The following is a 15,686-nucleotide window of genomic DNA, read 5'->3' as shown; positions in this document are numbered from 1 at the left end:
ATAAAAAAATGGTTGTACATGTGGCCACTTATAATTGGTTGGGCTTTGCCACTTAGTATGCTGAGGTGGCAAAAGCTTCCCCACCCAAGTTCTTCTTTATGAAAAAACCAAAAAACCCATGAGAATTTGGATAGAGATGGTAACTCGCAAACATTAATTCATGAGGCAATTTGCTTCAATTTTTAATTTAAGTGGTAACATGCAAATCGAGTCAAAATTCACATGAGTATCTTGCTAACAAACCTTCATTTTATAGTGGGATATAAATCGGTTCATTAATTGTCTAAAAATTGTTGAGTATAAATACAATTTCCGCAAAAGGTTATCGCCCTAAATTTTCCGAAGTATAGCCACGCTCTCAAAAAGAAAAAAGAAAAAAGAAAACAAAAAAAAGAAATGAATAAAGCGTCGCTCTCCTATTTTCTCAGCTATTTTTTTGGCCAAGTCCTATTTTCTCAGCTTGAAGAGAAAAACCCAATAAACCCCCATTGCCTTTCTCTCTCTCTTTGCTCCGATGGATTTCCAAGTGGTGGTCTTAGCCGGTGGCACCTCCAAAAACCTTGTCCCTCTCGTCTCCAAGGTTCCCCCAATAAACCCCTACTTTTTTTTTCACTCTGTTTCTCCTCAAAATTCAAAGAGAAAGGAAATAAATTGTTCTCAAATTATGCTCAAAAACATCTTTTCCCACTTCAATTTGTTTCCTTCCCTTTCTCTCCAATTTTCCTAAGAACCAAACAGTCTAACAATCTACTCCTATTATACAGTCATTGCTTTTTTTCTGATTTTTTACTGTTTAATAATGGCAGGAGGTTCCAAAAGCTCTGCTTCCAGTGGCGAACCGGCCGGTTATCTCGTACGTTCTGGAGCTCTTAGAACTCAGTAACCTTAAGGATCTCATTGTTGTACGATTTCTTCTTCTCTCTCTGTAATCCGTAATTTCCTTACTTTTGCTCTCTGTTTGGTTAGATTGTCATGGCTTACTGAAGTTTATTCGAGGTCTAGTCTTCGTTTTTCCAGCAACCAAACAGGGTTCACTATTGATTTTTGCTTTGTGTATTGCATTGTAGGTGGTTGAAGGGTCAGATGCGGCTGTACGTGTTGGCAGTTGGATTTCAGGAGCTTATATTGATCGTTTACATGTTGAGGTACTTACCCAATTTTTACTTTCTTTTATTTTACTTTTTTAAAAAATTATTTTTCAGAATTTTAATGTCACTTCAGTTTGTTTCTGTTTAGGGTTAATGAATCGAATACAATTTATGTTTTCCGAAAACTGAATGATCTTTTGGTATCTTTGTTTTCACTGAATTACGATTATACTATGTACATGCATTGGGGCGATCAAATGGAGAAACTATTGTACTGATAGATAATGTAAACTCAGTTGGTATAACTAGCTCATTATATCAAATTGCCTCTTCTTGAGGTTTTAACCTCATTTTTTGGAGTATTTTCTTTTGCTGTTGGAGAAACACCGTTCCTTATGAAGATATGGCGGATCTGTTGCAAAGAAATATGGAGTAAGGTAAAGCTTGATGCATGGTTTGTCTTTGTCTCCCTAAGTTGAGCCTTTAACTTGAGGTGCTTCTGTGGCCTTAGGTCTCCTTGAGTGCTAGGTAGATTATTATTGGGCATAAAAAAGTCATAAATTGGTGTAATAAAATCTGCTTGTTTGTAAAAGAACTTTCACCTCCAGAGCTATTTTTTAAACTTAGGGCTTGTTTGGTAACATTTCTGTTTTTAGATTTTAGTTTTTCTTAGTTGCATAAATAGAGGGAAAATATATGGGAGAAAGGTGAAAGATGAAAGATGAAAGATGAAAGATGAGAGAGGTGAGGAAGAAATGCAGGAGAATGCATAAAACAAAGGGAAATAGAGATGGAGAAGAATGTAGAAGGGAAAGAGAGGAGAAGGTAAAGGAGTTACCAAGGCACCAATCATTCATCAACATTATTTTCATTCATCAAAATCTGCTTTGGTGTAATGAAAATAGACTTATTTTAGGCTTCAAATACATCTCCGAAATACTTCTGAAATACCAAAAACTTATTAGATATTATAGAGATATGAAAAGATTCAATAAATATAAGACTCATTAATACTTAAAAGATATTGTATTTTCCTAAGACCCAAATAAATAGACTCATAATAGCTCTACACTCCAAATAGATACTCATAATAAACTTGACATTAACTCTTAGATTGATTCTTTGACCTTTTTATTTATTTTCTGATTCTTGCACTACCATGGGCACTACAATTTAAACCTGCCTTATTTTAGATTTGGGCCAATAACTTGGGCTTCCAAAGAGGATACTTCTTTTCTAACCAAGCTGTAGCTACAAGGTGGGTTTAAAGAAATAAGAAAAATAGAGAAGATGTGTTCTGATACCAATTTGATGTAGGACAACACAAGGTGGGTGTTGCCTAGTGTTATGGTGGGTTTAAAATGATATAATTTTCAAGAAACAGAATATTTTAGAGAACAAAGAGTGTTTAGACTGCTGTAAGTTCAAAGAAATAAGAGAGGTGGAGAAGAATGTCAAAGGGAAAGAGAGGAGAAGATAGATGAGATACCAAGGCACCAAGCCTTTAACGGCACTTAATTTGCATTCATTAAAATTTAGTGTATGGAAAATAGATGTATTTATAATCTTCATATACCTCCTAAAGACTTCTGAAATACCAAAAGACTTATCAAATAATATAGAAATATTAAAAGACCCATTAGTACTTAAAGACATCGTATTTTCCTAAGACCCAAATAAATGGACTCTTAATAGCACTAGATTCAAATAAATACTTGTAATAAAACTTGACATGAACTCTTAGATTGGCTCTTTGACTTATTTATTTATTGTCTGATTCTTGCACTACAATGGGCACTTCATATTAGACCCAAAAGGCCTGAGTCTTGGGCTTCTGAAGAGGATTCTTCTTTTCCAACAAAGCTATAGCTACTGCATCATCATGTATTGATCCGTCAAAATAGCCCATCAAAATAGCATCCTAGAATGTAGATATAATTTACAATAAAGTAAGATGCAGTGGTCCTGTATTGGCCAACTCAACAGTCTTACCTTGGTACCTACTGACAGAAACCATTATCCTCTCTTATTCCTCGCCTGTTCAACAGCCGTCACCTGAAGGAGTTCTCAATGCACGAGTGGTTCCATATATTCACTTCCCAAATCTCACAGATTCCCTCTCTTCCTATTTTCCCACAGCTCTCAATCTCTCTGTCTCTTGACTGTTGGACCTTCCTATTTCATCCCTATTAATGGTTGAGCTGTATGTGCTAATGTAATTGTATGGCATCTATACTCTGCTTTTCTGTGCTGACTAATCTAGGGACTGAAAAAGATTGAAATTCTGATTGTGGGTCTAGGTTTGTTGAGCTGTATTTGTGTGCTGATTATTTTAGGGCTTGAAATCTTGATTCTAGGTTTAGGTTTGTTATGGTTTGGAGAAAAAATTTAGAAGTAATTGAATTTGTGATTTGCTGTTGAGGGTTTTGAAAACTGTTTGGATTGATTGTGATTTGTATGCATATTGTGTCTCATATTACTATATTTTTGTGTGCTTACTTCCTATGTTGCATGGATACGGGTACAGGTATACATCACATCTCCAAAAACTAGGATACCGGATACGGCAATTAATATAATATATATTTATACATACGCAAATTAATTTAAATAAAATATAAAACACAAAGCAAATCATCTCTCAAAACATAATCCAATTATCAAAAGAGAAATAAGTTCTTATGTCTTATGCTAAACATAACCAAATAAACATAGAACATGTCCATTGGTCAAACAAAAAAAACATAGAACATGTCCCAAATATCTTTCAAAACAAGTTTTTCACGAACAGAAAGGGTGAGTAATCTACTAATCTGATTTAAAACAAGTTTCAAAATCACAATTTGACCCCTTAAATTTTTAAAATTAGGATCAGACCCCTGATTTTAAAAAAAATGCAACAGAAACCCAAAAAACATATCCTGACCGTATCTTGACCATACCCCCCAAGTAACCCTGCTGTATCGTACCTGCATCCTTATTGGACACTCCAAAATTCCAAATTCTGAAGTATCCGTGCTTCAGAGCTTACTCTAGCAGTTTCCATTGGATTTACAGCATTTGTTTGCTTGATAGCTTGTAGACCTTACTGTTTGTGTATATTGTCAGTGTCTTGCTAATCTATAGGATGTGTGTATATGTTTTCTTATTAAAAAAAATTATTGAACTGCATTAATAGGTACATTCACATTGGACAAGATGTCCACTGAAGGCAAAACTATAATCAAACACTATTTACTGTCTAACAGAGCATTATTGCACTACATCAGAATAAACAAAATTGGTTCTTAAGTAAAAGCAGCAGCCCTCTAATTGGCATAAATAAAGAAAAAGGTTTCATCCCAAAACTTAGAAGAAACCGAAGCCCATAGCGATGCCCAAAATCAAACCTTATTCCACAAAACTTCCACACCCTCCCTGCTATAATTTTCATAAATCATTTTATTTCTTTCCATTCACCACCCAAGACAGCAAACACACTACAATTTCAATGTACTTTTGTCTTCTTTCCCCAATGAAACACCTCATGCTTTTCACTATTTTGAATATAAAATTGTGCATTGGTTTTCTAATGCTTACATCTCAATATATAAAATTGAAGGCCCCTCCACCAATTGCTAATTGGTTTTGGATTGTACACTCCAACTCTAATATGATATTAGAGCAATTAATTCATCCACGTGGCAGGCCCAATTTTGCCACACATGCTTCACATTACCCAATATAAAAAATGAGCATTGGGTATTCCAAGCCTTGCATCTCAATATATGAAATTGCGGCTGCCTCCACCCCAATTGATTTGGGCGGGTTGCTCTAAAAGTAGTGAAGTGCATGATACCAGACAAAACTCAGTTCAGCTTCCTAACTTGGGAAGAAGTAATATGATATTTTTTTAAAGAATTAGATATAGGTTTAGTTACACTTTGCAGCCCTTAAGTATATGTCATTATTCACTTTGGTAACTAAAGTTCAAATGTTTCAGTGTCCGCCCTAATGTTTGTGGGACATTGCCAAGTTCCCCATCTATTAAGTTTTTTGTTAATTTTACCTATGTGTGTGGGGCCCATGTTATGGTGACGCGGACGATAAATTTACACCATGTGATCAAGAGAAAATAAAACATTTTTTGAAAAAGCCAGCTAACCTCTCATATATTAAAAAACTGACAATCAAATAAAAAATAAAAGAAATTAAAACTAAAAAAAAAAAAATTCTCTAATGTCTCCACTTCTCTCCCTTCTTCCTATCCCATTCCTTCTCCCTCATCCATTCTGCCTGGTGCCCGCTCCTCTCCCGTCAACTCACCTCAGTCCACCACTGCTCCAATCTAATGTTTGATTTACATGATCGTGATATAGGATGATGGTAAAGAGTTAAAAAGAGAAGATAGATCCGGACTCGCTTTGGCCTTTGGTATCGCACCAAAAGATTATTGGAATCACTCCAATAGAAAATAGAAAAATTCAGTTTCACACTGGCCTTCAGCATCTCATCAAAGTTTGCTTGGAATCACTCCAAGTCAACTCGTGTTTCACACACAAGCAGAAAATTGATTTCTTTGACCTTTAGCTCAATTTCAAAGTAGCCCTTTTATAGAGCCGTGGTATGTATCATTTAAAAGACCCAATTATGCACTTAGGAATTCTAAAGGCATAACTTATGACACCTAATACACTGATCAGAGGACATAAAAGACTCAAGACAATGAATATAAGTATCTGTAAACTGCGTTTGTCAGATTATAAAAGCTTATAGCCATCATGATGCTGATCAATCTTCTTTATTAACTCCACCATAGTCCTTTAGGACCTTTACCTAAGTATTTCATCTAAAGAAGCATTGCATAATTCTGTGTATTGCAGGTTGCGGCAGTCCCTGAGGACGTTGGAACAGCTGGTGCACTTCGGGCAATTGCACCCCACCTGACTGCAAAAGACATTTTGGTTAGCATCTATGTATACTTTATAGTGTTTTGACCTTTGAAAAGTTGCTTCTTTATCAGCCATTAATTCTTTGTGTGGCTGCAGGTTGTGAGTGGTGATATTGTCTCTGATGTCCCTCCTGGTGCAGTAGCTGCTGCTCATAGACGTCATGATGCAGTAGTAACTGCAATGCTTTGCTCTGCTCCTGTAAGTGGACCTTCAGAGTCAGGATCTTCTGTTGGAAAAGACAAAGCCAAGAAACCAGGACGCTACAATGTCATTGGGCTGGATTCTACAAAGCAGTTTTTACTGTACATTGCAACCGGTTATATTTTTTACTTTTCCTTTTCTTTAGCATTTACTGTTGTATGTTCCTCATCTAGCTTCTTTGGTTCTTACCAGGAGCGGGACTTGAGAAGGATCTTCGAATTCAGAAGAGCATACTCCGTGCAGTTGGCCAGGTAATTGGTTTCCCTTTGTGGATCGTCATTTCTTTTGTTCGACACTTTCTATCAATAAAAAACTAGTGCGCTGGTGAGCTTCATTCATGATATGCTTAATGACATGGTAATCACAACCACAACCTCACATAACTTTTCTGCAACTATTCTCTCATCTTGGATATTATCGTGATGCCCTGCGAAAAAAGTTTTATTGATAAAATTTTATTATATTGCTGCTGATCACTGCTAAATTTGAAACTTCAGTTACTGATTTTATTAGGTATTTTTTCAGGATAGAATTCAAGCTCATACAGCTATGGGTGTTTAATAGTTTTTCCTTTTTTATTTTGTACACTTGTTTTCTCTGCTTTTTTATTTTCTTTTAAAGGAAAGCAATGCACCTATGAAATTAAGAATTCTCAATTCAAATCCCATTTACTTTGGATAAAAATTTTATAGGTTTCTACTTGTTCTTACACTTGTTTTTTTCCTGTGTAGATGGAAATTCGGTCTGATCTCATGGATGCTCATCTATATGCATTCAAGAGGTTTATCTCCTTTTTTCTTTTAAATGATGTTTACTTCATAGACGAATTGATCATTTTAGATTCTTACAATATATTTCCCCTCCCAGGTCTGTTCTGCAGGAAGTTTTGGATCAAAAGGATACATTCCAAAGTTTAAAGCGGGATGTATTGCCTTATCTTGTTCGTAGCCAGCTGGTTAGTTCAGTGAGGTTTCTTATTAGATTCCTTTAGGATACCTACCCTTCTAAAAAATCTGACTGGTTCATATTTCTTGTATGAACATTAGAGTTCAGAAGTGTTGTTGAATGGTGCATCACAACCAGAAGAAAATGGAAATGAGAAGGCCAGTTCCCAGAACAACCAACTAATGCTATCTCAAATCCTGGCTAATTCATCCACACCAAGCTTCCATGAGCTCTATGCATTGGGGCCTAATGGCTCTACTCCTGTTCGAAGGACCCACAAGTGCTGTGTTTATATTGCCAGCAACAGCAAGTACTGTGTGCGGTTAAATTCCATTCAAGCATTCAGTGACATTAATCGAGATGTGAGTTTACGATTAAGAGCTTTCATTGGGGCGTTTTCGATAAAAATTATCTAGTCTGCTCATTCTGTGCACTTCCAGTTTGAACAATTTTAGGATGTCCACATTTTCAATTCTGTCAGGTCATAGGAGATGCTAGCCATCTGTCAGGGTATTCATTTTCTGGGCAAAATAACATCATCCACCCATCAGCAGAACTTGGATCAAAAACAACTGTAAGTCGACCTTTTACAAACAGAAACAATTGATTCCCAAGTTAGCATTAAATCTTGTGGATTTTCCTAACAATTTTGGGAAGTTTAGACCACTGTGCTGGGTCATTCCAATTTAAGGTGATTACGGTACTCATCAGGTGGTGGGATTTGCTTTTTAGGTCGGACCACACTGTATGCTAGGGGAAGGTTCCCAAATGGGTGATAAATGCAGTGTTAAACGGTCCGTTATTGGTCGTCACTGCCGGATAGGTTCTAATGTGAAGGTAATATGATTTGTTTATCTTAGAAGGTTGGAATCAAGAATATAGTATCTGCCCTTTTTATATGTTTCTGCAGTATAAATTGATTTCAAAATGGCATTTATAGTGTTGGTGTTCAGCTCAACCACAGAAACTGAGAACTTTGGAGCTCAGATAATTTTTTCAATTCTTGATTTTTAAATATCTGCAGGTTGTTAATTCGGTTGTTATGAATTATGTTACCATTGGTGATGGTTGTTCAATCCAGAATTCAGTTATTTGCAGCAACGTACAGCTCCAAGAACGTGTTGTACTAAAAGACTGTCAAGTAATCATAATTTGTTGTCTTTCCCTTCTACTTCCCCTTCTGTTTGGTGAACGGCTGGCATTTCATTGTTTTGTTGTTTTGCATTCCAGGTTGGTGCTGGTTTTGTGGTTACTGCTGGTAGTGAGTGCAAAGGGGAGGCATTGGCTAAGAAAGAGAAATGAGAATTGAGGGAGTCACTACTAGGGAATCAAATAGCATTTTCATTATTTTTTTTTGCCGTGTGCTTCATAGATCGGAATAGATTCTGTTGACTGATGAAAATGAGCACAAGGCGATACCGATGGCAAAAACTGAGAAAGATTATCTCTGAGTGTAGCTTTTAGTCCCCATCTGCATTTTCATTTTATATGTTCCGTCACTTGTATCTGATCAAGCCTTCTTACTTATTCTGTCAAAGTGAGAGAACACGTAGACTAGCTGTAGCATCAGTTTTGTCAAATCGTTCCTCATCTGCAGTCATCCTCCAAGAGGTGTTGAATAGAAAGTCCTTTTGTATTGTCAATGAATGTTGTTTTGCCCTTGTAAAACGACTATTTGCACCTCATAAAATCCTTAGTTGAAAATGGGGAAAATTTTACATGTACCATTTTTTTATCCTAACCTATGTGGAGCTTGATATACATACCATCTCACTGTAATAAAAAAAAAAAACAAAGATGCTTATAGAGCTAATATAAGAATGCCATGTAAGATGGGAAGTCAAGTCGGGCTAAATAGCACTGTTTGACGAAGAAAAACCATGTCGAATGAATTTATGTCATGTAAATTTGGAAGCAAAAGTTGGGAATAAGTGTTGGGATAATTAGCATTTTCTCTTAGGCAACCGTTGACGTAAGTTGGGAAGCAAAAGTTGGAAAAAATTGGGAAATCCAAAAGCAAACTTCATTCCTTATATGTATGATTCTATTGATTCTATTCTTTTTCACGTTCTTTTATTTGATAAATTTTTCAATAATTGATGGCAACTAAATTTTTTAGTAATAATCGATTCGTTTTTTTTTTTTTTTTTAATAATTATTCGGTAATCAGTAAAAGAACCAAGCCGGCCCCTCCCCTTCCTATTGTGCTTCTCTCACGCCCCTCCCCTCTCCTCGACAAAGAACTTGTTGTTCACATCGCTCTTGGGAATGGAGTCATTGGACCTGGACCGAGATGCAGATCTGGTAGACATTCTTGAGCAGGGCGTCGAGGCCGGGCCGCCATTGGAAGGTGGTGTAAGGGTGTGAGAGAGAAAGAGAGAAAGATAGAGAGTGACCTAGAAAACAAATTGAGATGGCTTTGAATGGCGTTTGTGTGACTCTGAGTTTGAGCTTGAGCTTGAGGCCATGATGTGTCTTGAGTTCCCAGTAATGCCTTTTTCCCTTGATTGATTCACACATGAGTTATTACTTATTACATTGGATTTCAATTTTAAAGATTAGTTAGTTAAATTGTCAAATTTAAGATATCATAATTGAAATCCAATTGATATGTATAATAGTATATATATTAGTTTTTGAAAAATAAAAATAAAAGCGATATTAAAACATTTACTATATCGGTTACATTTAAAGTTGATATGTATGTAGTGATGTCTATCAGGATTTTTCTACACAATATGCCACTCTCGTCAACTCGGTTGCAACTTTCGTCTAAAAGTGATTACATGTCACGTACATGATCACATTTTTAAGGTAAACTCGTCATTCCACTTGTAACGCAAATCCATATAAGTCAAACCACTTAATTATTCAAAAAAGTTATTTTTCTCTATTTTCTTCCCCTTTTTCCTCTTCTTTTCTTCTTGTTAGGCGTTCTCTCTCTTCTTTCTTCTTCCTTTTCTCCCCCTCTTCTTCTTATTCTTTGCCACCGCCAAACTCTAGTGGTCATACCGCCAGCACTATTGAGACTTGAATGGGACAATATTTCTTCTTTGATTTCCAATAAATAGAAAAAAAAGAGGAGAAGATGAAAAAGAAAAAAGGAGAAGAGAAAAGGGAGAGGAAAATGACCAAAACCAAGGGTTTAAATTTCGATATTTAGGGGTTTCAAAATTTTAACACACATTCGATCAAATTTCGGAATATTTCGCCGAAATTTCGAACACCCTAACAGGCAAATTTTTTTGAATTTGAGAGAAATTTCGCTCACTTATCCAGCTAACTAGCTTTCAATATTCCTCACCTGCACAGTCGCACGCCTCTCTCGATCTCAAACTCGATTTGCAGCGCCGCTCTCTCTCCTCTCTCCTCCGTCTTCTCCTTGGCTTGCTGGACGCCTGGACTAGACTGGACTCATCTCTTTCTCTCTTCTCACCGGTGTTCTCTGTTTCTGTTCTCTGTCTTCTCACCAACTCCGACCACCTCAAAGCCACTCCGACCTTTCTCTCTCTTAACCCCAGAAATCAGTTTGTAATTGTAAGCCATTACTATCTCTATTTACAGATAAAATTTTTTAGCATCAAGATAAATTATTATCACCTATTATCTAAGATCAATATGTGACTGAAATACACTTAATTGTTTTATATATATAAGTCTGATTAATGTTTAATAATTTACATAATTTGGTCTATTAATGGTTAATAATTTACAGAATTTGGTCTAATCATTTTTATTGGATTTTTGTATACTAAGTTTGTAACCCAGAGAAATATCACTCCGCGCAGCCAGTGGAGGGTGTGTGATTTTTTCTCTTTGGCTCTCTGTGCTGGTTTTGGGCTTCGATCTTCTCTTTTGGTGGTCACTGGTTAGGCTGTTTTGGGCTTTGAATTTGAACAAGATAATTTCACATTTTTAGTAAAAGAGGGTTTGTTTCACCAATTCCGGCCACTCCGACCTCCGATTACCAAAATTTTTGGTTAGTTTTTTTCTCCTCAACATGGGCTTTAATTCCCCTAATATTTTGTTTTCCAATTTTGAGTATTTATGAAATTAAAATTTTAGGGTTAATTGAATAATTTTGGAATTGATTGTATGATTTTGGGTTGATGTTGAGATTTTGCATATTTGATTGTATAATTTGTATAATTTTGAATTAATTGTATGATTTTGGGTTTATTTTGATTTGTATAATTTGTATGATTTTGGGTTAATTTTGAATCTTTAATCATATAATTTTGGAATTGATTGTATAATTTTGGGTTGATTTTGATTTGTATGATTTGTGTAATTTGTATGATATATAAATATTGATATGGAAGATGAAATTGGTAATATGATATGGAATTGGAATTTGTATGATTTGTTAATAATTAATATGGAATTTGTATGATTTGTTAATAGTATCTAATATGTATCATGTATGGAATTACTGAATTGGTAATTTAGAATTAGTGAAATTAATATAGAGTTGGTAATAAATTAATAATTAATATGATATTAGTAATATCGAAATGGAATTGGTGATATGATATGAAATTACAAATTAGTAATATGGAATTGCCAATTGGTAATATCAATATGATATGAAATTACTAATTAGTAATAAGTTAATAACTAATATGATATTAATTTCTTGGTGATATACTGATATAATATTAATATGAAATTGAACTCTCTTGTTAATTGTTATTGTTATTATGTTACTGTGTATGTCTTTTTGTTATTAGGAATTTAGGATTCAATGGCCAGTGGAAAGAGATCACGTGATCCAGCTTGGGATCATGCCGATCCACTACTGGGTAGCAAACAAGGTTCAATATGCAAATATTGTGGCCTTGTAATGAAGGGTGCTGGAGTGACACGACTGAAATACCACCTTAGTGGTTTGGATCCTGGAAACAATATGCAACAATGCAATAGTGTCCCACTAGAAGTGAAACAATTCATCATTGCAGGGATGCAACACAAACAAAAGAGCAAAAAAATACAACGGATGGAAGAGCTTCGAGGACAAGGTCAGATTGAACTGAGTGATGATGATGAGGATGATCATGATGAGGATCATAATGATGATATGAGGCCTCAAGAGCGAAGAGAATTTTGAGCTGCACTTCAGAATGGCAGAAGGAACACTTACATAAAGTCTCATATAGGGGACAAGGTCCTGGGTCTAGTAGTGGTGCACAAATGCAAAGAGGATCAAGCATGAGGGAATCACGACCAACACCTCCAGTAGCACCAAGCTTATACAAGGCAAGCACGCCAAAAGAGTGTTAAAATCCTATTTTCTGGAGGGTCAATCAAAGATGAGATGCAACGCTTGATCAGCAAGTTCTTCATATATGAAAATATTCCTCTTTCAAAAGCAGCATCTCATCATTTCAAAAATTTGGTGATAGGATGTCAACAGGCAGGAGTAGGAGTGGAACCTCCAACACCCAATCAGATACGCACCAGATTTTTGGATCAGAAGTTTTAAGAAATGCAAGAGCATGTTAACAAATTGAAGACCGATTGGGCAACTTATGGTTGCACAATCATGTGCAATGGTTGGACAGGTCCAACCAAACTGTCTATCATAAACTTCATGGCCTACTCAAAAGAGAAGTCGGTATTCCTTAAGTCCGTTGATTCTTCAGATTGCATAAAGGATCATAAATATATTTATGGGCTACTGAAGAATGTAATCACGGAGGTTGGAGAGTAGATTGTTGTTCAAGTTGTGACCAACAATGGTTCCGCATTTATCAAAGCAGGTAAGAAGTTAATGACCAAATACAATGTATACTGGACGTCATCTGCATCACATTGCATTGATCTAATGTTTGAAGAGATGAGGAAGAAAGAGCATGTTACTAATGTGATTAAAAAAGCCAGAATGATCACGAATTATATTTACAATCATAACTGGTTGTTGGCAAAGATGCGAGAGATCACGAAGGGAGATATTGTTCGTCCTAGTACCACTCGATTTGCTACAAACTATATTGCATTGGATAGTTTGTATGGTAAGATGATGGGGCTGAAGCAATTGTTCACCAGTGATGATTGGGGTCGTAGCAATTTACAGCGTTCAGATGCAAGCATCCTGGTTGAAAATATTGTTCTTGATCACTCTTTTTGGCAACAGGTGCATAAGGTGTGCGGTCTGTTTGAACCTCTCTACGTAGTTTTACGTATTGTCGACACAGAAGTGTATCCTACAATGGGATCAATTTATGAGTTGATGCGTGTCGTGAAGGAAGAGCTAGAAAAAAAACAGGGTGCACGGTGGGTGATAAAAATCATCAATGATCGATGGTTTTAAACGTTAGAACACGATTTGCATGCAGTAGGTAACCCAATAATTTATGTGTTATTTTGGTTCCGCATTTTTTTTAATTGATTTAGCTCTCAATTAATGTACTAAATTACTAATTATGTATGTCTATATTTACTTGATGCATGATTGCAGTCTATTATTTAAATCTTCGCTATCAATATAGATCTAGCGTTGGAGATGATGGTGAACTTATTCGGGCTGTGCACAACGTATTCTCCAAATTGGATCCCTATTCACCAGAAGTTGGCCAATTTGGAAATGAGGTAAAAATAATTTGTCATAAGGCCCATACGAATCCTTACAAGAAATATTAATACTTTTATAGAATTTGATTGTCTTAAATTATATATTTGATTGATATTGTATAATTTGTATTGTATTTGTATTTATTTAACATATTTTAAAGATATGCGGAAAATGTTCGGAGAGCAAGCTGCATAGGCCGGTAGATCACGAATGTCTCCTAGTGAGTATACATCGTACTTGTATAAGTTAGATTAACTTAATTATTTATTTTTATAGTTACACTTACACAAACAAATTTTTCATTTCAGGTGAATGGTTGGTCATGTATGGGAGTGATACGCCTACTGTGAGAAAGTTAGTCATCAAAGTTTTATCACAAACGACATCATCATCATCTTGTGAAAGAAACTGGAGCACTTTTGCACTCATACACACCAAACAACGAAACAGGCTCTCATATAATAGATTAGAAAAGATGGTGTATTGCTACTATAACATGAGGCTTGCACTTCGAGACAAGAAAGCAGAGCAGGATCGCGTCGATGAATATGATCCGCTGGATATATATGATGCTGCTATAGGGGATGATGATGTGGAGGGAAACCAGCTTTATCAGTGGATTATGCCCCTCCATTTAGATGATGATGCAGGCAATCCAGATCCTGATATTGCAGCTCAAGCATGTTAGGAAGGTATCAATGTGGACAGAGTTCTAAATGAGGAGGTGAGCCCTACTGAAAGTTTTGATGAACTTATGCAATCAAGGTCGACACATCGTAATGAGCCAGTTCCCACTAATTTTTCTCGATCAGGCAACTCTGACACAAGATTGGGCACTTCTACCGACAGTGGAGGTAGAGGTAGTGGTAGTGGTAGTGGTAGTGGTAGAGGTGGTGGTAGTGGTGGTGGTGGTGGAAATGAAGATTGCACTAGACATTCTCAAGAGTATATGAGCCTATTTTCTGTCGAAGCAAACTACACACATGCAACACAAGATGAGGATCATGAGAGTAGGCCTACCGGACCAGGAATTGGTGTCATAGGAAAATGCTATAGTCACAGACAAAGAGGTCATGAGAGTTTGGCACAAGAAGAAGATAATTCATTATCTACCACTTTTGGCTCTATGAGAGTAGGAAGTGACAATTACAATTATGGGCAAAATCCTCCAATATTCTACCCACTACATCTGCCTTACTCGGTTGAATCTGATAGTAACTCATTGGCACAACAAGAGACAAACTCTTCAAATGAGTATGCTTATGGGAAAATTCAACCACAACAGGTTCCTGATCCATATAGTTGGCATGTTGGCAAATACATGCAAAATTATGCTGGAGAAGTATCTTGGGGTGATTATTCTTCGCATTACACCTACTTTGGACATGATGATACTGAAAACAACGAAAATTTTGAACCTCCTAGAAACTCCATGTGGTATTGATTAGTTTTGTAATTCATGTGGCAATATTGTAGTAAAAATAAAATTGAGGTGTTATTGAAGTAATTATTAATTAGTGAAGTATTTTTTTGACAGTATTTGCCTCCAGCGTATATTATATTCATCACATATCACATGAAATCTACCATATAATTTGGTTTCTTCAATATTTTTTTATTAATGTAGTATATAATATGTTAAATAAACATATGGTAAAGTTTCATTCAAAATTTTCGTATTTTGATAACAATTTTCGTCGAATTTTTGTCGAAATTTAAAAATTTTCAAAATTTTCATTAAAATTTCTATCGAAATTTTCTTAAAACCCGAAATTTTATTCCTTGACCAAAGCAACCCAAAAAACAATCACATGTTGCCCTTTTTTGGATGGAAAATATAACTGGACTAATGGAATGAACATATTGCATTCAAAATTAAAGTTAAAGGGAGACATTGGAACAACCTATAATATGCGTCCTAGGGGTCAAAGTTTAAGTTCATTTTCAATA

The 15,686-nt window shown here is 35.7% G+C and overlaps 1 protein-coding gene across 2 annotated transcripts; it reads left to right on the top strand.

Moving 5' to 3' along the window:
• The first annotated feature begins 447 nt into the window (after positions 1 to 447).
• Positions 448 to 8,885, top strand: LOC147299332 (transferases/nucleotidyltransferase). 2 transcript variants are annotated; one of them, XM_086256459.1, is made up of 13 exons: positions 448 to 580; positions 807 to 902; positions 1,068 to 1,145; positions 5,951 to 6,031; positions 6,116 to 6,335; positions 6,413 to 6,471; positions 6,952 to 7,001; positions 7,088 to 7,175; positions 7,267 to 7,527; positions 7,647 to 7,739; positions 7,898 to 8,002; positions 8,190 to 8,306; positions 8,396 to 8,885. In XM_086256459.1, exons 1-13 carry the CDS (start codon positions 515 to 517, stop codon positions 8,465 to 8,467), a joined length of 1,386 nt encoding a protein of 461 aa, XP_086112585.1. In that variant the 5' UTR covers positions 448 to 514; the 3' UTR covers positions 8,468 to 8,885. The 2 variants fall into 2 exon arrangements, with proteins under 2 accessions (XP_086112585.1, XP_086112594.1); XM_086256468.1 differs by lacking the exons at positions 8,190 to 8,306; positions 8,396 to 8,885 and having other exon boundaries at positions 7,877 to 7,991.
• The last annotated feature ends 6,801 nt before the right edge of the window (positions 8,886 to 15,686 follow it).

The sequence above is a fragment of the Dryas octopetala genome, chromosome 1 (genome assembly GCF_963921425.1).
Source record: "Dryas octopetala chromosome 1, drDryOcto1.1, whole genome shotgun sequence".
Classification (NCBI taxonomy): domain Eukaryota; kingdom Viridiplantae; phylum Streptophyta; class Magnoliopsida; order Rosales; family Rosaceae; genus Dryas; species Dryas octopetala.
Note: the sequence above shows the minus strand (reverse complement) of the source record. Positions and strands in the feature narration are given on the sequence as shown.